The following is a 26,143-nucleotide window of genomic DNA, read 5'->3' as shown; positions in this document are numbered from 1 at the left end:
GTGCTCTCAAGAGAGACCTTAGTCGGCTATTAGCGATGGTTAACGGTGTTTTCATTTTGACATTGAAGAGCCTCAGTTTCTGCAGGTCGACGCGGGAGAACTATAAACCCCCACTTCATTCTTCGACCCTCCTCAAGCAAGCCTCAACACTAATCAACGTAAATAAAACGAGTTTCAAATAAGGTGAAGAAAGTAAACCTGCCTTCAGTTTTTATTTGTTAGCACATAAAGTGCATGCATGCATGCAGAAGCGTGAGGTGAGGGGGAGAGAGCTGGAGTTCTGCAGGACGAGGAGGAGGAACGCTGAGGGTTTTTCCTTCTTTTTTTTTTCCTGCATCGGGAATACCAGCAGGGTTGACAGGCACAGACCTAAAGCATATGTCATGGGACTTGGCGAGCTCTTTCTGCAGCTATGTCCATTCTCTGTGAACCGCAGGGGTCTTCTGTAGTCTACACGAGTGTCCATGTGTTTCCATTTACCTGGCCAGGCTACCCCTGAGCATAACGTTCCCACTGCAGTTATTACCCGGCGCTTTGTGCGGTCACACTGTCGGGGGTGCTTCTGTTGTAAGGCTAATGCGATAGCCATCCACCTTGGGCAGACAACCACGCTGAGGCCCTCTCGGCACATTTGTCCACCTAGAAACGTGTATAGACAAGAAGGATAGTCATTTGGAATGAGCCATTGCAGGCTACTTATGGGCTCTTCTTTGGGTCTTGGGCCTCCTAAATTTGAACAGGTTTATTTTGGTAGTCTTTGTCCACCCAGACCCCCAATAACTTTATCATCGAACTAAATTCTTGAACTTAATCTACAGTTAATGTGCTGTTCATTCTCAGACCAACAACGTCTATGTCACTATGAAGGCCTGAGAATCAGCCTTCTGGAACTGGAAGAGGTACGCTTATCATACACAAATGTGTAGAATGCCTACCGACACGGGGATCGCCCGTTCGAATCCCCGCGTTACCTCCGGCTTGGTCGGGCGTCTCTACAGACACAATTGGCCGTGTCTACGGGTGGGAAGCCGAATGTGGGTATGTGTCCTGGTCGCTGCACTAGCGCCTCCTCTGGTCGGTCGGGGCGCCTGTTCGGGGGGGGGGGGTAGCGTGATCCTCCCACGCGCTTCGCCCCCCTGGCGAAACTCCTCACTGTCAGGCGAAAAGAAGCGGCTGGCGACTCCCTGTGTATGGGAGGAGACATGTGGTAGTCTGCAGGCCTCCCCGGATCGGCAGAGGGGGTGGAGCAGCGACCGGGACGGCTCGGAAGAGAGTGGGGTGATTGGCCGGATACAGTTGGGGAGAAAAGGAGGGGGTGTATAATGCGCATGCTCACAATATAAATGAGTAAGAAATTGGGTCGCTCCCCTTCATAGGAAAACCCTACCATCGAACACTTGAACCTAGAAACCATAGCCTCGTCCCTTCCTCGGTTAAAGAACAAACGCCCCAAGACACGAGGGGTGTAAAGGGGAAATATGCCCAGAAGAGAGGCCGAGGTCAAGGCCTCGTTTAACTCGTGCCATTGGCCATGCAGGTCCCGGGTGCCAGTGTCTTGTCATACGTCATATATCACGTGATTAACGTCTCCCTCGGGTCCGCTGGGTGACTGAGTGTTTGATAAACTCCAGATACGTTTTGTTTGGGCGGCTCTGCCGAGTGGATGGAAAATATTGTCTCAGTCGGAGGGGCCCGGCCAATCCTGTCCGTTTGTGTTGGTGGTTGCCCACGTTGGCTGACTCGATCCAACCATAACTCCAGGCCCTCTGCTGCGCAGGAACCCTCCCGTTTCATCCCGGGACGGCCGCCGGCGCTCCTCTCTGGTCCCGCGCGGCGCGCGAGAAGGCAAATATTGTCTTTTGGGAGCGCCACTCCGCTTTACCTGGGCATTTCATAAATCCAGCACATGGCCGTTTCCTGGAACCGCCAAGCGTCTTTCCATTCCCGAGAGCCCCGCCCGGCCGCCCGGCCGCCCCGGCCCCTCCTCCTTCTCTTAGCTAACCAGTGTTTGAGGCCGGAGCAGGTGCCCCTCCCCTGGGCAGCCCGCTCAGGAAAGCGCCCTGCTGTGCAGACGAGACTGGGCCGCAGCCTGGGCCAAGCTCACGCTGCGAGGCGTATAAGAGGCTCCCTTTCTCTCCAGACACACGCACGCACACACGCACGCACACACAAAAACGATTCCCTTTCTGCACCCGTTCTTGCCTCCTACAAAATCCAATCTGCCCCATCTGTTTTCCCTCTCTCAATCACTCGCCCCGCGCACGTGTCTCCTCGCGCGCGCTCTCGCCTCCTTTGGAACGAGCCCACGTGGTTTTAAGTGAAAGAGGATCACCTAGCCATGAACTCACGTTGTGAATGACCCCGATTTTTAAGGCTACAGCAGAATTATCCCCGACGCGAGGGGCACAGCGACGTGCACACGTTTGTATCTGAAGCACCGCAGCGACTCGTCAAAGAAACTATGCTGCCCTAGTCAACAAAATAAAAAAAAAAGGTAACACTTTCGATGAAGCTTGCATCTATAACGCCCTATAAGCATCTATAATGCCCCATAAGCATCTATAATGCTCTATAAGTGTAGCTATAAGTCATTGTAAGATTCACTACAACCATGTATACGCCCTCACAACACCTCATAACCACCTTTATGATACATTATGTCAATTTAAAACGGATTTATGCATTATAAACATGCCATCGTTAGCATGTTTATCTGTCAAATGTCATAAGGCATCATAGCCAACTTGTTTTACTGACGTTTTGTAGAGATGCATAATGAGACTTCAGTGCTATTTCACAGTCTTCCGCCAAAGCTGTTAGTCATTGTAACACACATTATAGGAAAGTACGGGCGTTATAGATGCAATAGATGCTCATAGGGCGTTATAGATGCTTATAGGGAATTATAGATGCTTATAGGGCGTTATAGATGCAAGCTTCATAGAAAGTGTTACCAAAAAAAAACTTTCAAATCAAAATTCCCTACTTGTAATTGCTGGTTTGACAGCAAACATTCAAACCTAGAGGCCGACAGTGACTCTTTGTTCCTCCTTTGGCAACCCCACAGTGAGGCGCCCTCCTCCCCATCACGTCCCCTGTCTTCACACATCCGTGTCAGCCGCCAGGATCAGGCAAGGCCCTGGCTTGTGTGCCTTGAAGGCCGGAGGTTACATAAACCAACACACGCACTGCAGTTCGCACATGGGCTCTTACCAGGGGATGACAGTAAATATGGCCCCTCTCCCTCCCTCCCTCCCTACCTCCCTCCCTCCCTCCCTCCCTCCCTACCTCCCTCCCTCCCTCCCTCTCCGTCGTCCCGCATCCCCGTCCTTCCCTGTCTCCGTCTCTCTCGGCCGTAAACAGTCGAGCCCGTCAACTCAGGCGTCAAAGCTCCCCTGACCTTTAACCTTCAGACACTCCCCTCATCCGAACCCCAGGGTGGAGCATGTGAAGAGAGGCCCATCTCCATGGAGGGATGCCGCGCGGTTTGTTGGTGTTTCACCCCACACAGAACCCGGTTGGATTCCACAACTCGGGGTTTAGCCTGACATTCAGCTGTATGATAATCTACTGACTTTGCTGTGTCTCGGGCATCACAATGGCCTCCCACTCGCCAAAGCAGGTATCGGTACCTAACAGACGAAGGACACCCAACCTTATGGGGTAGTTTCGAAATTAATTGATAAACTGCAAATTGTCTCGTTAAGTTGTAATACGTGAGCTGGTGCGGCTGGTTGGAATAAAGTAGGTTTAAATCCAGGGGACAAAAATCAGATGCTGGAGAAGGCGTCATGTATGTTTAAATATGTATACTACACACATGGTTGCCATTTCTTCCTCTTAAGGCCGAATGATTATCAAGTGGAGGCTACAATTAGATATAGACTGCCACCTGCAGGTGAAAATGAAAACGTACACCTCATACTGAGGCGGTTTAGTTTCCAAAAAAACGTTATGACAGCAGAACGAAGAGTGTAAAACTCCAGTTAACTCGGCTCAAGTCACGCGGGGCTGCCGGTGCACTTCCTGTCATCTGTTCAGATTCTGACAACTTTATTTATCCCAGAAGGATGAATAAAGTTTATCTATGTGTGGCTGTAGGCACACTGACAAGTTATTCTTTTTCTGTCACAGAAGTTTTTTTTAACCCCCCCCCCCAGATAGTATCCAGATGTGGGCCACTTCAGGCAATGATGCGGCACTGATGGTCTTCTACTGGCCCTGACAAGAGCCTGAAGTGGCCCACATGTATACCAGCAAATATGGCCCAAATAGGCCAAATCACATGTGGGCCTTTTCTGGCAAAGATGTGGTGCTCTGGGCAACATGTGGTCTGGATGTGACCCTGAAGCGCCCCGTGTGGTGAATGGTGAATATGGCCCAAATATCACCAAACAAATATGGCCACCTTTGCCAAATATGTGACACATGCGGCATTGCTATGGCTTGGTTCTGGCCCAGATCTGGCAAACGGGAGCGGACCGCCCACGTGCCATCATTCCACGCGGTATGTGGGCCGGGTGAAAGAAAGATGAAAGTTGGGTGTGGGACGGATCTGGGCCACAGCAGTTTTGCTATCTGCCCCCCCCCCCTTTTCTCCCCAATTGTATCCGACCAGTTACCCCACTCTTCCGAACCGCTCCAGTTGCTGCTCCACCCCCCCTGCCGACCCGGGGAGGGCTGCAGACTACCACGTCTCCTCCGAGACACGTGGAGTCGCCAGCCGCTTCTTTTCCCCTGACAGTGAGGAGCTTCACCAGGGGGGCGTAGCGCGTGGGGGGGGGATCATGCTATTCCCCCCAGTTCCCCCCCCCCTGACCAGAGGAGGCGCTAGTGCAGCGACCAGGACACGCACCCACATCCGGCTTCCCACCCGCAGACACGGCCAACTGTGTCTGTAGGGACGCCCGACCAAACCGGAGATAACGTGGGGATTCGAACCGGCGATCCCCGTGTTGCTATGCGACGGACTAGACTGCTATGCTACCTGGATGCCCTTACTTTTAATCTGTGACCCGGTATGAGCTCTACCATGTTTAACGTTATTTTACATTGCTTAGAGAGGTGCTGAGAGTCCATGTGTGACAGAACAGAGGCTTCTCCGTGTGAACAAATAACCCAGATAGCAAAACTGCTGTGGCCCGGACCCGTCCCACATGGGCGGTCCGTTCCTGTTTTCCCGATCTGGGCCAGAACCAAGCCATAGCAACGCCGCATGTGCCACATATTTGCCAAAAAAGGCCCACATGTAATTTGGCCTATTTGGGCCATATTTGCTGTTATACATGTGGGCCACTTCAGGCTCACATCCATGTTGTCAGGGCCAGAAGAAGACCACCAGTGCCGCATTATGGCCTGAAGTGGCCCACATCCGGAGGCTGTCTGGGCAGTAATTGGATTCATGGCCTTGGTGGATGACAGCTGGAGGACGTGAGATAAGAAGGGGGAGAACAGACAGCTGCCCTATAAGAGACACTGCACTGTCCTGACTGGCGCACATTCAAGCATCTGGGCTTGGATGAACATATTCATGAACATAGTATATTAAAGTGTGACCAAACTGTGAGACATGTTTGTCTCGCTCCCCATTTAATGTCAGAGCGGAACCAAATAATTGCCACAACAGCCTCATACTGAGCCGTTAAAGACCAGCATATCGTCCTCAAATACTCGGGGCCGGCCCCTATCCTAATCAAACTCAAGACAGCAGAGTTCCTCCGCGGCCTTTCAGCAGCCTGGACGTCGACAATAGAAGTTCAGCTAGGGGTGCTGGTTGCCCATTCTGTTGCTCCATGTCCCCCCCCCACACGGCGTTCTCACCTTCCACGGTAATCCGCACCCCTCGGCTCTGGTCACTGCGCTCCTGTGTGGTCGGTAACAGAACACCTGTACCGGCAAGACTCCGTCAGTAAGAAAAGCCCGAGAGCCGGTAGATGTGACACCCCGGCCTCTTTCTGGGATGTAAACCAGTGCAAGGGATACATGGGGGGGGGGGGACCTGGGTGCTGTTTTCAGAGGTGTTTCCTTCATCAACCACATCCCAGATAGCAGAACTGCTGTGGCCCGGACCCGTCCCACACTGACTTTCATCCGGCCCACATACCACGTGGAATGACGGCACTTGGGCGGTCCGCTCCTGTTTGCCAGATCTGGGCCAGAACCAAGCCATAGCAACGCCGCATGTGCCACAACTTTGCCAAAAAAAAGGCCCACATTTGGTTTGGCATATTTGGGCCACATTTGCTGTTATACACGTGGGCCAATTCAGGCTCGCATCCATTTTGTCAGGGCCAGAAGAAGACCACCAGTGCCGCATCATTGCCTGAAGTGGCCCACATCCGGATGCTATCCGGGATGGATCACAGTGGGCACCTATGGCCCAGCTTCACACAAACACACACACACACACACACAATGCCATGACAGAGAAAAGTGTAAGCCTTTCCAATTCTGAAACACTTCAATTAAAGTTTTATCAAATATTGAAACACCAATGTTCCCACCAGCAGGTCTGTCATAGAAACATAGAGTGATTTATATGATTACTACACAGGTAGGATGGGCTGGTGAGTATCACATTTGTTGACCCCAGAATTAGACAGAATAAGGTGGAGGCTGATGAAGTCCCTTAGACGAGCAATGAAACATTTCTCCCACTGAACGTTGTGTCCAGATGAACTGATTCATCGTTCTGTGATTCCCTCACCTGGATTAACGAGCATGCATGAAGACCCCCAGAATTAGACTATATTTAATAAACTACCAAAAGCTAGACATGTCTTGGCCAATAAATCAAGTTTCTAACCATAAATGTAGTTCATTTGTGGACAAACGACTGTCAGACTTTCAAACAAAGCTCAGATGCAGCCTACTGTGTGTGCATGAAGCCTACTGTATGTGCATGAAGCCTACTGTGTGTGCATGAAGCCTACTGTATGTGCATGAAGCCTACTGTGTGTGCATGAAGCCTACTGTATGTGCATGAAGCCTACTGTGTGTGCATGAAGCCTACTGTATGTGCATGAAGCCTACTGTGTCTGCATGAAGCCCACTGTGTCTGCATGAAGCCTACTGTATGTGCACGAAGCCTACTGTATGTGCACAAAGCCTACTGTATGTGCATGAAGCCTACTGTATGTGCATGAAGCCTACTGTGTCTGCATGAAGCCTACTGTATGTGCATGAAGCCAGCTGTATGTGCATGAAGCCTACTGTGTCTGCATGAAGCCTACTGTATGTGCATGAAGCCAGCTGTATGTGCATGAAGCCTACTGTGTGTGCATGAAGCCTACTGTATGTGCATGAAGCCTACTGTGTCTGCATGAAGCCCACTGTGTCTGCATGAAGCCTACTGTATGTGCACGAAGCCTACTGTATGTGCACAAAGCCTACTGTATGTGCATGAAGCCTACTGTATGTGCATGAAGCCTACTGTGTCTGCATGAAGCCTACTGTATGTGCATGAAGCCAGCTGTATGTGCATGAAGCCTACTGTGTCTGCATGAAGCCTACTGTGTCTGCATGAAGCCTACTGTGTGTGCATGAAGCCTACTGTGTCTGCATGAAGCCTACTGTATGTGCATGAAGCCTACTGTGTGTGCATGAGTGTAACCACGCAGGTAGCTGAAGATGCGCCAGGGGTGACGTCTACCAGCTGACTGGCCCGTTATATTTGGCATATGAGTGGTTTACATCTTCGACCAAGTCCACAATACAAAGCCCTCTGGCTCACTTTACCTGTCAGGACCTTGTAGTTCTTGTACTTCTCACCACAAATAACTACACAAATGAATACAAACTTCAGGAATTCGTTTTTTTAAACTAGAATTATAAACTAAAAAAATGCAAGAGAGCTCACAAAATCAGGCAAGAAAAAAGAAACAAGACTGAGTGTCGGACCCCATCTTACCTGTCGATGCCCGGTCCTGGAAATTAATCTGGCCCCGAACCCTGCGGCGTACTGCCCTTCACCCAGGGGTCCACGGAGGTGACGGGAGAGAGTCCGGGGCAGGTGAGCCAGGTGAGGCGTCATCACACCCGAGATGCTGTGACGTGCTGAAACGTACACCCCGCCCGGAAACGCAGGTGTATGGCGCCCTCTCGTGGTGGCACAGAGGTCCTCTGGGCGACGTCTATTACGACAGTTCACACAAGCAACCATCGGATAATAGCTTGATATCGAGGGGCACACATGGTGTAAATAATTGAAACTAATGTCTTCTGGATGGATTTGGGAATAGGCTATTTGTGACGTGTTAATTTTACAGAATTTTGATATCCATCCATCCAGCCATCCATTATCCAAACCGCTTATCGTGTTGCCAGGGTCGCCTATCCCAGCAGGCATTGGGCGGCAGGGGGGGGGGGGGACACCCTGGACAGGCCGCCAGGCCACCACACAGGGCCCGATTTCACTCCCCCCCCCCCCAGCCCACTTTATGTGCTGAAATAACATCATACGCGTTTAACAGAGTCTGTAATTTGGTGAGGGAGCTACAAAATGACGTCATCTGCCAGGAGATTAACTTCATGATTTGTTTGCTCTACTTTGAAACCCTTGATATCAGCGGCCTGTCTGCTTGCTACACTGTATCTCATATAATGTATCAGTGTACAGGGGACGTGCGCTGTAACGTCACCTGCGCGTGTCTGCGGGGGGGGGCGTGTAACTAACCAAGAAAGCGTGTCACTCATCTAAATCTGATTAAACGGAGAACAAATACTGTATTTTATTACTAGTATTGTTTTTTTGACGTAATGCTCCGGCTGTGATGTTCATTAACCTTTTGTAAAAAAAAAAAAAAACGTAATAAATAAATCGCTAAAACTCGGCGGAAGCGGAAGCGGAAGTGGCTCTCCCTACTGGCCAGCTGCACGGTCAGTCGGACGAGCCGTTCGCAGAAGTCGGGGGGGGGCAAGTCGGCGTCTCTAAGCTGGGTTTTTGCGCGGAGAAATAACGCCACAGGACAGGAGGTTGATGTCATTCGGGGGAACCCAGAACGGCGGGTGAGTTGTGGAACCGCCGACCGGTCCTGTTGCCAGGCTCTCCCCGCTGGTCGGCTGGCTAGCTAGCAGCTAACGGTAGCTGGCCGCTTTACGTAATCATGGCGGTGTTGTTGGTGTTGCTGCGCACTGTCCCGGGCTAGCTAGCTAGCGAGCTGGCTGGTGTGCAGTGTGCCCACTAGACAGAGTGTCCTGTGATCTTCCAAGTAAATTCCCCGATTTGTTTTCCTGCAAAGTTATGTTGACATGATGGCTCGAAAGCCCGTGTGACGTGAACTACCTCCATATAGGCCTATTTCAGAATGCGTCGTTAGCTCGAAGTCTCCTAAATTTGAGTTGTTTATCCAAATCCAATCTTATTTTCTTCTGACACATTGGCAGGTCCATGTTAAAAAGGAAAATACAACACAGGACAAAAACGCAAAAGTATAGCTAAGGGCAGTTCACAAGTCCATCATGATTAAAACCTACACAGACATTTGTTCCAGTGTTTCCAGAAGCAAGAGGAGCACCTTGTGTCACTTTGTGTAGGCTCAGCTAAGAACAGCGTAATTACATGTGTACAGTCAGTTAATCGACACGTAAATGTATACATAAAGCTCCTCAACACAGCATGAAAAGTGGGGACATTACTAGTCACAAACACAGGACTTGGGGCTTGCCCATCTTGGCAGCTTGAGCAAGATTCTGAATGCATCATTATGTACTACCTGCAGCTTTTTAATTTTTGCTTTGCTGTAACTGCTCCACAGGTGGGCTGTACAGAGTGGAGTACAGTAGACCCTAGAAGGAGCAGTTTAACGTCATATGTACACATGACATTTGTGTGCCAGCATATTGGCTTGTGCAAACAGTTTGCAACACGTGTCGAGATGTAGGATAATTCTCATGGTAACATGCGCATCATCAACAGTAACAACATGGAAATAAGAGTTGCGGGGTATTTCACTACACAGTTAGACCAGATACAGATGCTGCGTTATCCTGGTAATATTTATTTGTATTTATGAAACAAAGTTTGAAATGGTGTATTAGGGATATGGTTTGGCCATACATCTTTAAAATTACTCTTAAAGAATAACATTCCGGAACATATTGCATATTTTTTCAGAAGCCATCAGGCTCATTTCTAATCCTGCTTTATGAGAGACCCCAGTTGATCTTAGTTGGTTTAGAAGTAGATTTGTAGTATTAACAAAACCAGATTCCATTCTCAATTACAACTCTCAATTACAACCAGATTTATTCCCTCATTTACCCATTTATTCTGATTCCCCCCCCCCACTCTCCTATGTGTCATTTCTTTTTCTATCCAGCCGCCGCAGCAAATGGGACCAGCCGGGTCCAGGGTCTGGTATTCGTGGGATGGGGGAGGCTGAAACCGCTCCTACTGGGGCGCTTGATGCAGCGGCTGCTGTCGCTGCCAAGATCAATGCTATGTTAGTAGCCAAGGGCAAACTCAAACCCTCACAGATTGGCACTCCCGGGCCCCCTGATAAGGTAGTGGGCACAATTTGCCTTCTTTTCAAAATGGGCCACATCTTAGCAAAGAGTGATTAAAAGAATGCTGCACTACTCCTGTAACACCACATGCACTTACTAATGTCATGTCATACAGTGCCATTCAGAGAACTAAATTCTACTAAGTAAATCAAAGAAAGTTGAATCAGTTCATCTAGACACAACTTTTATTGAGGGAAACATTTCAGACCTCTTCAATCTCAACTGACTGCAGGTATCCTCACCCTTATAAACAGTACAGTTGCATAACGAACGAAACCAACGACCAGTTTCATATGCAAATAGGTGTGACCATTAACTAGAGTTTCAATGGCCATGTGTGCTATTAACAGAGGATTTGGGAATGTTTGCAATCACAGCATTGTAAGATGGCGACAGATGTACTCTTAGGCCCCCTCTCGGGTTCAGGGATGGTCGTTCCCTCTTCACATACAGTGCATCCGGAAAGTATTCACACCCCTTCACTTTCCCCACATTTTGTTATGTTGCAGCCTTATTCCAAAACGGATTAAATTCCTTTTTTTCTCATCAATCTACACACAATACCCCATAATGACAAAGTAAAAAAGGTTTTGTAGAAATTTATTAAAAATAAAACTGAAATATTGCATGTACATAAGTATTCACACCCTTTACTCAGTACTTGGTTGAGGCACCCTTGGCAGCGATTACAGCCTCAAGTCTTCTTGGGTATGAAGCTACAAGCTTGGCACACCTATATTTGGGGTAGTTCTCCCATTCTTCTCTGCAGATCCTCTCCAGCTCTGTAAGGTTAGATGGGGAGTGTCGCTGCACAGCTATTTTCAGGTCTCTCCAGAGATGTTCAATGGGGTTCAAGTCTGGGCTCTGGCTGGGTCACTCAAGGACATTCACAGACTTGTCCCGAAGCCACTCCTTCGTTGTCTTGGCTGTGTGCTTAGGGTCGTTGTCGTGTTGAAAGGTAAACCTTCGCCCCAGTCTGAGGTCCTGAGCGCTCTGGAGCAGGTTTTCATCAAGGATCTCTCTGTACTTTGCTCCATTCATCTTTCCCTCGATCCTGACTAGTCTCCCAGTTCGTGCCACTGAAAAACATCCCCACAGCATGATGCTGCCACCACCATGCTTCACTGTAGGGATGGTATTAGCAAGGTGATGAGAGGTGCCTGGTTTCCTCCAGACGTGACGTTTGGCATTCAGGCCAAAGAGTTCAATCTTGGTTTCATCAGACCAGAGAATCTTGTTTCTCATGGTCTGAGAGTCCTTTAGGTGCCTTCTGGCAAACTCCAAGTGGGCTGTCATGTGCCTTTTACTGAGCAGAGGCTTCCGTCTGGCCACTCTACCATAAAGGCCTGATTGGTGGAGTGCTGCAGAGATGGTTGTCCTTCTGGAAGGTTCTCCCATCTCCACAGAGGAACGCTTTGGAATAAGGCTGTAACATAACAAAATGTGAGGAAAGTGAAGGGGTGTGAATACTTTCCGGATGCACTGTAGATGGACTCTTTGACTCCCTGTTGAAACCAGCATTCCTCCCTATCAAGGATGTGCACATCCTCATCCTTGAAAGAGTGGCCACTGGCCTGTATATGGATGTAGACTGTGGTGTCCTGGTCTGACGTGTTAGCTCCCCTGTGTTGTGCCATCCTCTTCACCAGCATCTGTTTAGTTTCCCCATTGTACAAGTCACGGCAGTTCTCCCGGCACTTAACAACTTAACAACTGTACTGCTCTGTTTGTGCCAGGGGACCCAATCCTTGGGGTGGACCAATTTCGGGTGCGGCGTGTTTTGGGGTTTGAAAGCAACTGAAACGCGATGTTTGGAAAATACGCATCTCAACTTTTCCGACACTCCTGCCACATACAGAATCGCCACTGGTTTACGCTTAGGAAGCTGTTGTCCTTCCCCTCCTTTTGATCAGCTGGTGCACTGTTTGGGCGTCTTCTTGGCTTTGACAAACACTCAGTTAGGATAACCACACTTAACCAGGGCCTGTTTAATGTGGGATTTCTCCCCTTCCCCGGCCGTTCCCCAGTAGCGCTGGTTTGAACAGGGAGTCAAAGTGGCCATCTTTGTGAAACGGGAACAACAATCCCTGAACGGGGGGGGGGGGGGGGCCTAAGAGTACATCCGTCGCCATTTTACAATGCTGTGATTGCAACTACTCCCTAATCTTCTGTGAATAGTACTCATGGCCTTTGAAACTCTAGTTAGTGGTCACACCCATATTTGCATATGAAACTGATCTTTGGTTTCGGTCATTATGCCACTGTATTGTTTATAAGGGTGGGGATACCTGCAGTCAGCTGAGACTGAAGAGGTCACTTATGCCCCTTTTCCAATACATGGTACTGGCTTGACTCGCAGAGTGTCGTTTTCCATCACCGTTAACAGTACCCCCTCGATGCAGCTGGTCTGCATTGATTTTGGTACCTGCTCCAGTTTTTTGGGAACCTGAACAAAGGTGGTAACAGTTACCAAAATGCCAGTACTTTCCAATAATGGAAAACGAAGTGAGATGGAGTGTTTGTGTGTTTGAATGTTGCCGCTGCTACACAACAATTGCCCCTCTGGGGGCAAAGAAAAACCTACTTTGACTTCGACTTTGAAAAAGTTAAGCCGAGTCGAGCCCCTACCATGTAGTGGAGAAGGGAATTAGATGAGTGATGAAACGTTTCTCTCAGTAAACGTTGTGTCCAGATGAACTGATTCACCTTTCTTTGATTTTCTGACCCGGATTATTGAGCATGCATACAGACACTTTCTACTTTGTAAACTTTTCCCTCATGCAACTCTACCGAGTCTAGTGGATGTGCAAAATACTATTTACCCTAAGTATTATGTTCGGTGACGGATATCTCTGCCCTCTTTTCCTTGTTCAGTTTTTGGGTGTTGGAAAACCACAATTACCGACAAAGTCCAAGGATGATCTGGTGGTAGCTGAGGTAGAAATTAACGATGTTCCGCTCACCTGTAGGAATCTCTTGACACGTGGACAAACACAGGATGAGGTTGGTAAAGAAAAGAAAACTGTAGAACCATAAGTTGTAGTTTCAAATTCGGCTCTAGTTTTGGGAAATATTTTTGTAGAAATTGCATTTTCCATTTGTTTTTCCTTTCCTGCAGATAAGTAGAATAAGTGGCGCTGCAGTTTCCACTAGAGGGCGATACATGACAACAGACGAGAAGGGCAAAGCTCTGCCAGGGTAAGGAAGAAGAAAGATGGCTGCTTTATTTTTTTGTCATCGTGTTCTTACAGCGAATGTGTTCTCTAGATTTAACCCATCTTGTTGTATAGGAGCGGTGGGCAGCTGCAGCGCTCGGGGCCGACTCCTGTTCTTTTTCCTATTGCCTTAGTCGAGTCCACCTCCACACAAATTCCCAAAGAAAGTCTGCCTGACAAGCTGCCCTCTTGTTTACCTTTTTTTTGTAATGATTTTTTTATTGGTGAAAATATAGCAGAGCAAAATTATTTTGTATTTAATGTTCAATAATACAGATTAAAACAAAATACAAACGACAAAATAGGACAAAAACACAAAACAGTAATGCTCCAAAAAAAAATAAATTGTGCAATGCACACTCCTCCAATGACAGCACAACCCCCCCCCCACCAAGTCCCTGTATTTGGTTTGCTTATTTGCCCCTTGTATTAAACCTCAAAATCATAAAAAGTATCAAAAAAATCGGTTTGAAAGTGTGTTAGCGTGTTAAAAAAAAAAAGGTCCAGAAGAAAGTAAAGCATCAATTGTCATTTTTGTGTTAACTCAGCTCTTCTTTTCGTTCCACACAGGGATCGACCTCTCTACCTACATGTCCAAGGCCAGACTAGGGAGCTTGTCGACAGTCAGTACTACTTCACAGGGTCACAAAATGCATGTTATACAAAATGCGTAGTATCGCGTGCCGCTGGAGGGGTTAATGCTCTTTTGTCCCTCTATCTCCAGGAGCGGTCAACAGAATAAAGGAGATTATCACCAATGGGGTGGTGAAGGCTGCAACTGCCTCCTCCTCCTCCTCTTCCTCCTCCTCCTTCTCCCACAGTGGTGCCACAGTCACAATTTACCAACAGCACAACCCACCTCCACCCTCCCTGCCCCCCATGTCACACCACAAACCGCACTTTCAATCTGGGGTTAGTCCACTGTTCCTCTTTTCTCTTTTTATTCCTCCTGTGTTCTCCCTTGGTGCCCATGGGCTGCTAAAAGCAGGTGTGAGATTTTAGGGTCCACCAGTCACAGCTGCTGGTGATTTCCAAAGCTTGTGGGAAACAGCCGCTGTTCTGACAGCCAAAGAGCTTTTTAAACGGGGTCAGCGTACTTCAAACAAGTGGGTTCTTGTGACGCTTCATACCAGCACATCAGACGCTGTGCCGTTTTGTATCTTTTCAGCAATAATGAAAAAGGCGTGGCGAAGAGTTTTGCATGCCATCTGGATGTCTGTGCTACACCTCACAGTCTCCATCATCAAACTTATTGAATTGTTTTATTTAAGTGTTTTTTTTAACCGGGGCGGCACGGTGGCATTGTGGTTAGTGTGGTCGCCTCACAGCAAGAAGATCCTGGGTTTGAGCCCCAGGGTAGTACAACCTTGGGGGTCATCCTGGGTTGTCCTCTGTGTGGAGTTTTTATATTCTCCCTGTGTCTGTGTGGGTTTCCTCCGGGTGCTCCGGTTTCCTCCCACAGTCCACAGACCTGTAGGTCAGGTGAACTGGCTGTACTAAATTGTCCCTAGGTGTGTGTGTGCGCGCGTGTGCCCTGTGATGGCCTGGCGGTCTGTCCAGGGTGTCTCCCCGCCTGCCGCCCAATGGCTGCTGGGATAGGCTCCAGCATCCCTGAGAGCAGGATAAGCGGTTCGGGTAATGGATGGATGGATGGATTTTTTATCCCTGACAGGAAGTGTCAGACATGGGGTTAGTTTTGTTAAGCTTGAGTAGATTTTGCGCACCAATTGAAAGTCTGCCCAGTTTCAGAGCATCCCTGGCCAGTAGCTGTGGAGAGTGGGTGTAGGTTTCAGAACGTCCACTTAGGAAAGGTAGTAAAGTCAAGGCACGGAGCTCTCCGATCAGATCTCAGGAAGGGAGCTTTCCAAAGCTTTTCGGTGCCATCCGAATTTTTCCAAGAGAATTTTGTCTGAAAAATGCAGCACATCTAAAAACTTTCAAATGACGGTTGCTTACCAAAGTTATTTGTAGGAAAGACATGCCCCAAACACTCCCAGCCAGTTAATTTCTATTAATCTCCAAACCTTGTAGCCATATCACAGTTGTGCCCTTGTTTTGTGTCTCTCCTCTCAGATGCATTATGTCCAGGACAAACTGTTTGTTGGCCTGGAGCACGCGATCCAGGGTTTTGTGGTTAAAGAACGGGTGGAGGGCCCTGGTTGTACCTACCTCCAGCACATCCAGACCGAGACCGGGGCCAAGGTGTTCCTCCGAGGGAAGGGATCAGGGTGTCTCGAACCCGCCTCTGGACGAGAGGCCTTCGAGCCAATGTACATTTACATTAGGTGAGTGTCGCCCTGTATATTAACCAGACCGTGTGCAGTTGTGTGACTGAGCTACGGTAGGGTGTTTGCAACTTTCTGGTCATTCTGGATGTAAACTTTTTGTTTCCTCAGTCATCCGAAACCAGAGGGCCTCGCAGCAGCAAAAATCTTGTGTGAAAACCTGCTGCAGACGGTGAGTAGTTTTCACACAGTTTCTTTATTCATTGCCGTAGTCCAAGGCCTGAGCAGTTTGTACATTTGTGTAGAAAAGCTGTGACCAGTAAAATCTTTGTGGGTGAGTATTTTTCCACGGCGAAAACAAGATGTTAACTAAAGTTGATCATAGTTTTTGTTTTTTAAAGGTGACCCTTTATTTAGTTACCTCACATTTGTCAGGGAAACACATTTTTTATTGCTGTTGTCTTTGTCAAGGATTGCAGTAATTCCTGCATCGGTTGTAGACGCAACAGATTTATGTATTTCTGTATAGATGGATGAATATCGGCGGCCATGGCCAGAGTGTTTGTGGTTCCAGTGTCAGTTATTACCATTATTGATAATGTTAGCCACATGTGCGGTCAAGGTTAAAAACTACTGTCAACAAAACTGAACATGTGCACTTCAGTATTCAGCTGAAACTTGACAGATGTGCAGCAGATGTAGGAGCGTGTCATGTCTGGTTTCACAACATTCCTCAAACTCAGTTGTGTTTAATCTGACGTGGGTTAATCTAAATAGTATAACCTGTCAAATTTCCACGTTACCCCCGGCCTGGTCGGGCGTCCCTACAGTCACAATGGGCCGTGTCTGCGGGTGGGGAGCCGGATGTGGGTATGTGTCCTGGTTGCTGCACTAGCGCCTCCTCTGTCTGGTCAGTCGAGGCGCCTGTTCGGGGGGGAGGGGGAACTGGGGGGAATAGCGTGATCCTCCCACGCGCTACATCCCGCTGGTGAAACTCCTCACTGTCAGGTGAAAAGAAGCAGCTGGTGACTCCACATGTATGGGAGGAAGCATGTGGTAGTCTGCAGCCCTCCCTGGGTCGGCAGAGGGGGGTGGAGCAGCGACCGGGACGGCTCGGAAAAGTGGGGTAATTGGCCGGATACAATTGGGGAGAAAAAGGGGGGGGTAACTAAATAGTATAATCTATCAGCATTGTTGACAGCAGAAGTTAAATTAACATGATACTTGTTCCAGGTTCAAGCAGGGTCTTGACATTGTCTACTTCTGTCTGCAGGTACATGCAGAGTACTCTCGCTTCCTCAACCAAATGAGTTCTGTGATGCCAACGCAAGGTAAAAAGCCGCTGGTTGTGTGTGTGTGTGTGTGTGTGTGTCTTTGTCTTTCTGTCATGATGACTGATGACTTCACTTCTGTAATATTCATGAAGATGTCTGTCATGATAGGTTGCTCTCCTTTTCCCCCCCTCAGGATTCATACAGCCACCAGTGGTGAACGGGGTGCCCCCCCAGCCTCCTTACTACCCACCATCCGCATATCAGCCAGGCTATCCTGTGCCTGTTCCACCACCTCAACCCCAACCTGTCCCTCCTGCATATACTGTCCCCCCTCCCATACCTCCTGGGGCACCGACAGGTGTTCCCCCCCAGTATCCCCTACCTCCCGCCCCCACCCTAGCCCCTGCTCCTGTCCCCACCACTTTACCCCAGGTAAGAATAATGACAATCATTACCCTGTTTATTTACCCTTGCGTATTTCTTGACAGTTTTGTTTATTAGTATTGTTGAATGAGAGTTTTTCCGTTGTTCAGATGTAGAGTCTAAGCACAGAGGGTGTACTCCATTTTCTTTTACCGTTTCCTTCACCTGTTTCTCAGTGTGTGATTGTAAAGCCCTCTGAGAATGTAACTGTGATTTAGGACTGTAGACACAGACCTATAGTCTGCAAGTTATGTTGGGTAATACGGATACTAGCCTGTTTTACACATTTGGAGATATTCTCATGTATCTCACACTAGAAGAGCATCACGACTGCTGCATTTTAGTAGTCAGCAACTACTCCCAAAAAGTAGTCGATTAATCATGGGGGATGGGTTTTTTTTCACCCAATAACAATGATCAATTCTCATCAAAAAGGTCTCAAATAGAACCAGTAAAGGGTTAACCAATGTGGGCATTACCAACCTGGGGGTAGATGAAATCGAGTCCTCGTTTGGCTCTGAAAGGCTGTTTACGAATGAGCCACAATCTGATTGGACCAAACTCCCAGCGAGCCTGTCTGAGCTGGCGATACTGTTTGACTGCAGTAACAACCTTCTGGCTTTCAGTTAAACCCAAAAACCTTCCTGCAGGTGTCTCGGTTTAACTAGTGGCCGTGTTAACTGGTGACTTTCAGCTGAGTGCGTCTGTGGTTGTCGTGGTGACGGCGGCTGTTGAAAAGCCTAAAAGTCTTAAATTATCTTAAATTGAATGTTCAATAGGGGTGGCTCGGTGGCACAGTGGTTACCGCGGTCGCCTCACAGCAAGAAGGTTCTGGGTTCGAGCCCTGGGGTAGTCCAACCTTGGGGGTCGTCCCGGGTCGTCCTCTGTGTGGAGTTTGCATGTTCTCCCCGTGTCTGTGTGGGTTTCCTCCGGGGGCTCTGGTTTCCTCCCACAGTCCAAAGACATGTAGGTCGGGTGAATTGGCCGTACTAAATGGTCCCTAGGTATGAATGTGTGTGTGTGTGGGCCCTGTGTGATGGCCTGGCAGCCTGTCCAGGGTGTCTCCCTGCCTGCTGCCCAATGACTGCTGGGATAGGCTCCAGCATCCCCATGACCCTGAGAGTAGGATAAGCGGTTTGGATAATGGATGGATGGATGGATGAATGGATGAATGTTCAATACAGTATATATTCAGTACAGTATATATTCAATACAGTATATAGTCAGTACAGTATCTATTCAATACAGTATATATTCAGTACAGTATATATTCAATACAGTATATATTCAGTACAGTATATATTCAATACAGTATATAGTCAGTACAGTATATAGTCAGTACAGTATATATTCAGTACAGTATCTATTCAATACAGTATATAGTCAGTACAGTATATAGTCAATACAGTATATATTCAGTACAGTATATATTCAGTACAGTATCTATTCAATACAGTATATAGTCAGTACAGTATATAGTCAATACAGTATATATTCAGTACAGTATCTATTCAATACAGTATATAGTCAGTACAGTATATAGTCAATACAGTATATATTCAGTACAGTATATATTCAATACAGTATATATTTGTCAGGCCCTTTTTGTCCTGCATTATGTAAATTAAACGGTATCACGAACAAGAAGCGTTCACATATCTTGAAGTTAGTTTTAATGTGGGGAAAAACAGATTAGCAGAGCAGCTAGCATCCATGAGCATAGACGGAAATCCTTGGGGGGACACAACCCCATCCTGGGAAAAATATGATTTGTGGCCCCCCCCAATATATCATTGTAAACACAACTATGTAATTTCAATAATATTATAATACTATGCCATGAAAGCACTGCGTTTTTAAGTTTCACAAGATTGCGACCCCCCCCCCCCCCACACACACACACACACACAATGGTTCGATCCACTGCCTCCACCCCCCAGCCCTCAGCAGTGGCACATGATGCAGGTGTAAGTGCGTGTGTGGGAATCGGACGGAGTCTGTCGTTGGTGGCTGACCTCCAGTAAATGGTAGAAACAAAGGATTTGTTAGACATTTCTTTATTTCTACCACGCAGTACAGCAAAACACATCTGTAATCGTCACCAGTCTTCACTTTCACCGCATTGAATTCCAGGTCACCCTTTACGTTAGCCAGCTGTTAGACGACGTTTGCTAGCTGGCCACCGTAACATAAACCAGTGTTTGCGGCTGTGTGAATTCAAGTCAGTGAGAGAAGCTGGCGGTGCAGTGTCGTGTTCCTGAGATGGCAGGGTGACCGAGTTCGCTAGCAGAGTTACAGCACTGTTTTGGGTGTCTCCCTCGGGAACTGCTCTTGAGAAAATTTCATGTAATTGTCTGCTCCACGGTCGGTATCAGAATCTCACCCCTGCTAATGAGGAATTTGACATTATAACGTTACAGGTTAAATGACTGAATACGGGTCACTTTGCGACTGAGGATAGTGGTGTGAAATGCCGCTGCGCTGCCAGCTGTGGTTTGTTTCCCACATCATAAGAAACCTCACGAGAGCTGAATGAGTCTACCTAAATGGTTGGCGTAGATGTTGAACACAGATGAGTGTATTTGAAATTGATTAAAGTGAAGGCTTTTAGAAAGATACTACTTGTTTTATTCCGTTGCCCACCAACACAGGGATCACTGGTTCAAATCCCCGTGTTACCTCCGGCTTGGTTGGGCATCCCTACAGACACAATTAGCTATGACTGCGGGTGGGAAGCCAGATTTGGGTATGTATCCTGGTCGCTGCACTGTCGCCTCCTCTGGTCGGTCGGGGCGCCTGTTCGGGGGGTGGGGACTGGGGGGAATAGCGTGATCCTCCCACGTGCTGCATCCCCCTGGTGAAACTCCTCACTGTCAGGTGAAAAGAAGCGGCTGGCGACTCCACATATATCGGAGGAGGCATGTGGTAGTCTGCAGCCCTCCCCGGATCGGCAGAGGGGGTGGAGCAGCGACCGGGATGGCTCGGAAGAGTGGGGGGATTGGCCAAGTACAATTCGGGAGAACAAGGGGGAAAAAAAAATATAGAAAGATACTACTTGTTGTGTTAGTGTTTCCAACAGCTACCATCACTGAAGTCACCGGTCAACACGGTCACTCGTTCAGCTGAAACACAGGGATGGGGGGAGTCTTTCCTTCTCTAAATATCTTAAATTCTGTTTATCTAACATGGCATGACGTAGAAAATGATTGTTCAAACAAATCTATGTTCAACAATAACCAGTTATTCCACTTACCCCCAGCGCCCCCAGCTGCATATCCGCTGTAGATGCATTGCCACTGCTTTATTATGGCACAGGGCTAAAACCACAGATGACCGATTAGTCTACAACTGTGCACAGTGTCGACTAGTGGTTCTGATAGTCGACTAGTCTACTATCCTGTGAAGCCCCTGGCTCATACAGATTCAGACATGCGTAGGAATAATGATCACCAACTCTTAACGGTGCCACTTCTACCAACAGTGGTGAACTGCGCTAATATGCCTCGTCTCTCTCCAGACTCTTCCTCCCGTCCCCTTCCCTCCATCTGCTCCAGTGCCACCCAAAGTGCCGCCGTCCATCGCCTCAGCCAATCTGCCCCAGAAGAGACGCTTCACAGAGGAGGTGCCGGATGAGAGAGACAGTGGCCTCCTGGGATACCAGGTGATCACCAGCTCTTTCCATTGTCTCTTTACAAGCCCCCCCCCACCCCCCCCAGCCCACTTTCTTTGTTTTTAGTGTTCACCTACCTATCCTCCTCTCCTGCCTCATGGCTCCGTTCCCTCATTTTCCTCCTGGTCTTTCTCTGCACCTCCACTGTGCGGCGTGCCTCCCGCCGGACTTGCCAGCCAAGCCTCTATCTCGTCTCTTTCCTAAATCGCTGTTTTCCTGCATCCCCTGACTGTAATGTATCTGTCCGCTAGGTTCATTGTTATCCTCTGTCCCTCCAACAGATCCATTAAAGTAAATGTTTTACGTGCATGATGGAAGGAGCATGCCCTAGTTCTTGCTATTTTGCTTGCACATTATAAATACCAAGAGGATTTTAGTTAATAGAGTTTTTTTTTTCAGAACAAAATTATTACATAAAATGTTAAAGTAAACCTTTACACTGGAGGGAATAAATATAGTCTTGTCAAAAGGGTGTCAGTCCTTAAGGAGCTTAAATTGAATTTTTATGATGTAGAATTTCAATGACATCAGGTATGACTCAAGAGTATTGGTGCCTGTGCAGTATCATATGTTTAGGTAAAGGGTTTAGCAAAGGATGTCTGCTAATCGTGCCTGTGTGTTTTTCTGCTCATAGCATGGACCCATTCATATGACTAATTTAGGTGCAGGCTTCCCAGTGGGCAGCCCCGAGACAACAGGACCCCCGCAACAGAGTTCCTCCGGCCTGCCGAGTGAGAGGAACAGGTACAGTCTGTTTTGTCCATGCAGTAGTCAGATGATTTACTGGCTCAAACTGAGCCTGTGGTATTTCAGGAGCATGAAGTCGTACTGCTAATAAAGCCTCCCTCTCTCTGTTTTACAGTAGGCAGCTAATGCCTCCATCAGTCATGTCTATGAACGGAGGAGCGAGACCCAAGGTGGAGGAGAGGAGGGCACTACAAAGCCCTCTGGGTAAGGGCATTACCCGATGGACTGACATATCCCTGCCCCAAATCCACAGTACATAACTCTGGACTGTGTCCCCCAAACCTCCAGCCTGCCTTTGTTTATGTCCTTACTGTGGGACACCCTTACGGTGCTATATATGAGATTTAGATCATTAATATAGCAGCAAACAACTGTTTTGCTATGTTAAGAGATGGTGGAGTAGGGCATCCGGGTGGCGTGGCGGTCTATTCCGTTGCCTACCAACATGGGGATGTCCGGTTCGAATCCCCGTGTTACCTCCGGCTTGGTCGGGCGTCCCTACAGACACAATTGGCCTTGTCTGCGGTCGGGAAGCCGGATGTGGGTGAGTGTCCTGGTCGCTGCACTAGCGCCTCCTCTGGTTGGTCGGTCGGGGCGCCTGTTCAGGGGGGAGGGGGAACTGGGGGGGAATAGCATGATCCTCCCACGCACTACGTCCCCCTGGTGAAACTCCTCACTGTCAGGTGAAAAGACTCAAAATGTATCGGAGGAGGCATGTGGTAGTCTGCAGCCCTCCCCGGATCGGCAGAGGGGGTGGAGCAGCGACCGGGACGGCTCGGGAGAGAGGGGTAATTGGCCGGATACAATTGGGGAGAAAAGGGAGGGGGGGGGTCCACAAAAAAAAAAAAAGGTGGTGGCGTAGCGGCATCCTGAGCGGAGAACGAAGTCTCACTCCCTCCGTGTGAGTGAGTTATAACCCGAGTTTCTGTTCTTGTTTTGGAAGCCGGTCTGGCCGCGCATGCATGTTAGTGCACCTGGGGTAGCTAGCGTTAGCAGGATAGCTAGCAAGCCAATAATTGCGTTACATGGATTTCGGGCTCTAGGCAGATGGTAAAAATAGCTACTTATAAGATGAACCTGTTACGAATGTTAACAAAGTAACAGTGCTGTAAAAGTCAATATTCCAGCAACACAACATGGCTCCAAAGCCAGGAACGCTGAGGGAGTCGGGGAGGTTTGTTATGTTCTGGGCCGAGATGCTGGTGCTTACCGTCACATAAAACCTCTTTAACTTCCTCCGAACTTGAAGAAAAGGTGTCGGCAACCTTCTCCGTAGGTCTATAAACGTCTGTTTGAAGAAATGTACGTTGACAAGCAACTCAGCCGGAGTCTTAAGGGTAACAGTTTTGTTTAACCCACCCGCGTTGCGCTGTTGACGGGACTCTTTCTTCATACTCGATATCGGGAGGAGGAAAACGCGTAACAGATCCACCCTGACGGTCAAATGAGGCTGATGTATGTGTGAACTTGTATTCCCCTCACTCCTCACTTTCAGCCCTCAGCTGAGAAGCTCTAATGAAGTATAGTTTTGGCAGCTATAATAATATAATCATCATCATCATCATTACATGTATATAGCACTTTTCTAGACACCCATTGAAGGGGGTAACTCAGCAGCCATTTTGCGCCAGAACGCTTAGCACACATCAGCTTGAGGTGGGGAGGAAGGCATCACTGAGCCAGTTACACGGGGGGTGATCAGGTGGCCAGATGGAGAGAGAAAGGTTGGGAATTTTGCCAGGACACCGGGGAACCCCCTAGTCTTTACAACAAGTGTGTATATATATATATATTTTATATATATACTGCAAAATAAATGTTTGCTGTAATGAAAAAAGATATCTATATCAGTGGTTTGAAAGTTCACACGTCGTAAGTAAGCGTTGTGTTTATGCAGTGTAAATACTACAAATATTGAAGTACAAATGGGCAGAGCAGGTACCAGTGGGATGCTCCAGATGCCGTCCTGCAGTGTGCCCGGTGTGGACGGCAGCACTGATCAAAGCGAGAGCGTTTCGGTCGCGAGAGGCGGTGCTAAACACGCTGCCAGAGTAAACCAGGCCAAACCTCCATCAGCGACAGAGAACGGATCGTTAAAGTCCAGGCACCGTGTTTTTTACTTTACTAGATTTATTTAAGAACTGTGAACAGCGATCCTAAAACGCGAAGCCTTACTAGTCTTGTTTCCTCGTCGCGACAGCGTTGGCGCGCAGATATGCGGCGTCGTCGATGTAGCGAGACAAGCGGTAGGCCCGGCCGGGTTGTGTTTTCCAGCAGCTTTAGAAACGCACAACTCTTCTGGATTTATAGAGTCTAAGCCGGTTAGCATCCCGGAGTACCTCAACCCTAACCTCCGTCCCCATGACGCACTGCACACATACACAACGCACCATTAATTTCTCCACATGTGCCCGTTCTTTCCAGGATTTCACAGCTGCGAGAAAACAAAACATCTCCATTTAGTGAGTGGAAGCCATAACCGTACTTATATTGTCCATTAATCTACTTTTTCAGCTCTCCGAATGTAAGTCTAGGACTTAGGCTTAGGACTGAAGACCTTGACTTTCCTTGCCATTGGAACGCCCCCCTCTCGAAGAGCTGTTCTACCTCCTTACACTCCCTTGCTGATGATGTCACGAGTCTCTGTTGCATACACAATTTCCTCACTAACGAGAACCTCTCCTGTTTTTGTGTTTTCTCTTCTTCTATGTGTTTCTTCTCTTCCATGTATCTGGGGCGATGCTGGATACTGGTTGGGGGTGGGGCACGACTTCCTGTGACGCTGTCCTACCACTCGATTGGGCGGCCCTAACACTGTCGCTCCCCACCAACCAATGGCTGCTTTCGACCAATGCCCCTCCTCTACTCCTCTGCTGACATGAACAATGAACGAAACCATTAACTAATTCTCTCCCAACACGTGTTTGTACTGAATTAACTTGGACTTGTCTGTTTGAATATGTGTGATGTTGCTGCTTGTTTTTTTTTGCATTCTCTCTCCTCTTTCCATCTTTGTCTCCTGTTTTCTCTCTCCCTCTCTCGATGTGCTGTTTCTCCCTCGTTTCTCCCCCACCCCCCATCCTCCTCCCTTCAGAGCCCTCAATGAAGCGAATCAAGACGGGTTTGGTGGCGTACGCTGGCGACTCCTCTGATGAAGAGGAAGACCACTCTAACCCCAAACCCACGGGGACAGGTAACGCTGGGGCAGTTCCCCCTATCCCCACCTCTTCAGGCTGGATACAGGGGTACCGCTGCCCCCCTCCACTGCCCCCACGTGCCAAAGCACAGGCACAGCAAAAGCCCATGCCTTTCTGGATGGCGCCCTAATTCAGGCCGGAGCCCCTCCCAGATTCGGAAGCCCCGGTGCTGTGTACGCCCAGTTCTGTAGGACGTTGACGACATCTCCTCCCAGCGCCAACCACCTGGCCCTTGGTTTTCTTCCATCTCACAGATGACGTTCCACCAACAACTCCTCGTTTTCTCAGCATCAGAGGAAGAAAGTTGATCGCCCAGGTCTGAATAAATAGAACTTGATGTTATTAAACCAACACGCCAGTGTTTGGTATGTGCGCATGCTTTATTTTAAAGACGGTGGACATTTTCAAGGTTGATATCCCCGAACTACTTGTGGATTCACAGATGAACAGTTATGCGATACTCCTGCCATTTTTTAATTTGGTTTGGAATGACGTCCATTCCAGAGGAACTCTTTAAGGAGGGGAAAAAGTTGCAAAGACAGGCTACTGGATAAACATGTCAACCGCTCTTGCTTTCTCATCTCGTTTTCCTTCCTGTCCGAATCGGCGATACCTTCCTTTGGTATTCGTAACTTTTTTGTACAGATCATTTTGGACTCCAGTGTAGTTGACCAGCTGACTTACTTCATGCTTTTGTGTAATAAACTTAATTTATTGCTGTATTAGTCATTGTCTGGTGAGAAGTGAGCCCCGCCGTTGTATGAAAATAGATGCAAGTCATCTCCGAGGTCCCACGTAGCCACGGAAAGCCTAAAGCTCTACATGAGCCAAGTTTCTAATATGGTCTACACATAACAGAGCCGCCGGTCACGTCACTAATACCAGT

At 48.3% G+C, this 26,143-nt stretch overlaps 1 protein-coding gene across 5 annotated transcripts; it reads left to right on the top strand.

Annotated features, from left to right (window-relative positions):
• Positions 1 to 8,865: 8,865 nt before the first annotated feature.
• khdc4 (KH domain containing 4, pre-mRNA splicing factor) lies at positions 8,866 to 26,137 on the top strand. 5 transcript variants are annotated; one of them, XR_008810713.1, is made up of 14 exons: positions 8,866 to 9,006; positions 10,320 to 10,503; positions 13,381 to 13,509; positions 13,625 to 13,704; positions 14,292 to 14,344; positions 14,446 to 14,633; positions 15,795 to 16,006; positions 16,118 to 16,178; positions 17,220 to 17,277; positions 17,414 to 17,652; positions 21,161 to 21,304; positions 21,976 to 22,057; positions 22,176 to 22,264; positions 25,155 to 25,198. XR_008810713.1 is itself a non-coding variant. In XM_056285893.1 (14 exons), exons 1-14 carry the CDS (start codon positions 8,978 to 8,980, stop codon positions 25,385 to 25,387), a joined length of 1,806 nt encoding a protein of 601 aa, XP_056141868.1. In that variant the 5' UTR covers positions 8,866 to 8,977; the 3' UTR covers positions 25,388 to 26,137. The 5 variants fall into 5 exon arrangements, 4 of the variants coding, with proteins under 4 accessions (XP_056141868.1, XP_056141867.1, XP_056141869.1 ...); XM_056285893.1 differs by having other exon boundaries at positions 21,948 to 22,057; positions 22,179 to 22,264; positions 25,155 to 26,137; XM_056285892.1 differs by having other exon boundaries at positions 21,948 to 22,057; positions 25,155 to 26,137.
• The last annotated feature ends 6 nt before the right edge of the window (positions 26,138 to 26,143 follow it).

Source organism: Lampris incognitus, chromosome 9 (genome assembly GCF_029633865.1).
Source record: "Lampris incognitus isolate fLamInc1 chromosome 9, fLamInc1.hap2, whole genome shotgun sequence".
NCBI classification, from domain to species: domain Eukaryota; kingdom Metazoa; phylum Chordata; class Actinopteri; order Lampriformes; family Lampridae; genus Lampris; species Lampris incognitus.
The sequence above is the reverse complement of the archived record's forward strand: the minus strand, read 5'-3'. Positions and strand labels throughout refer to the sequence as shown.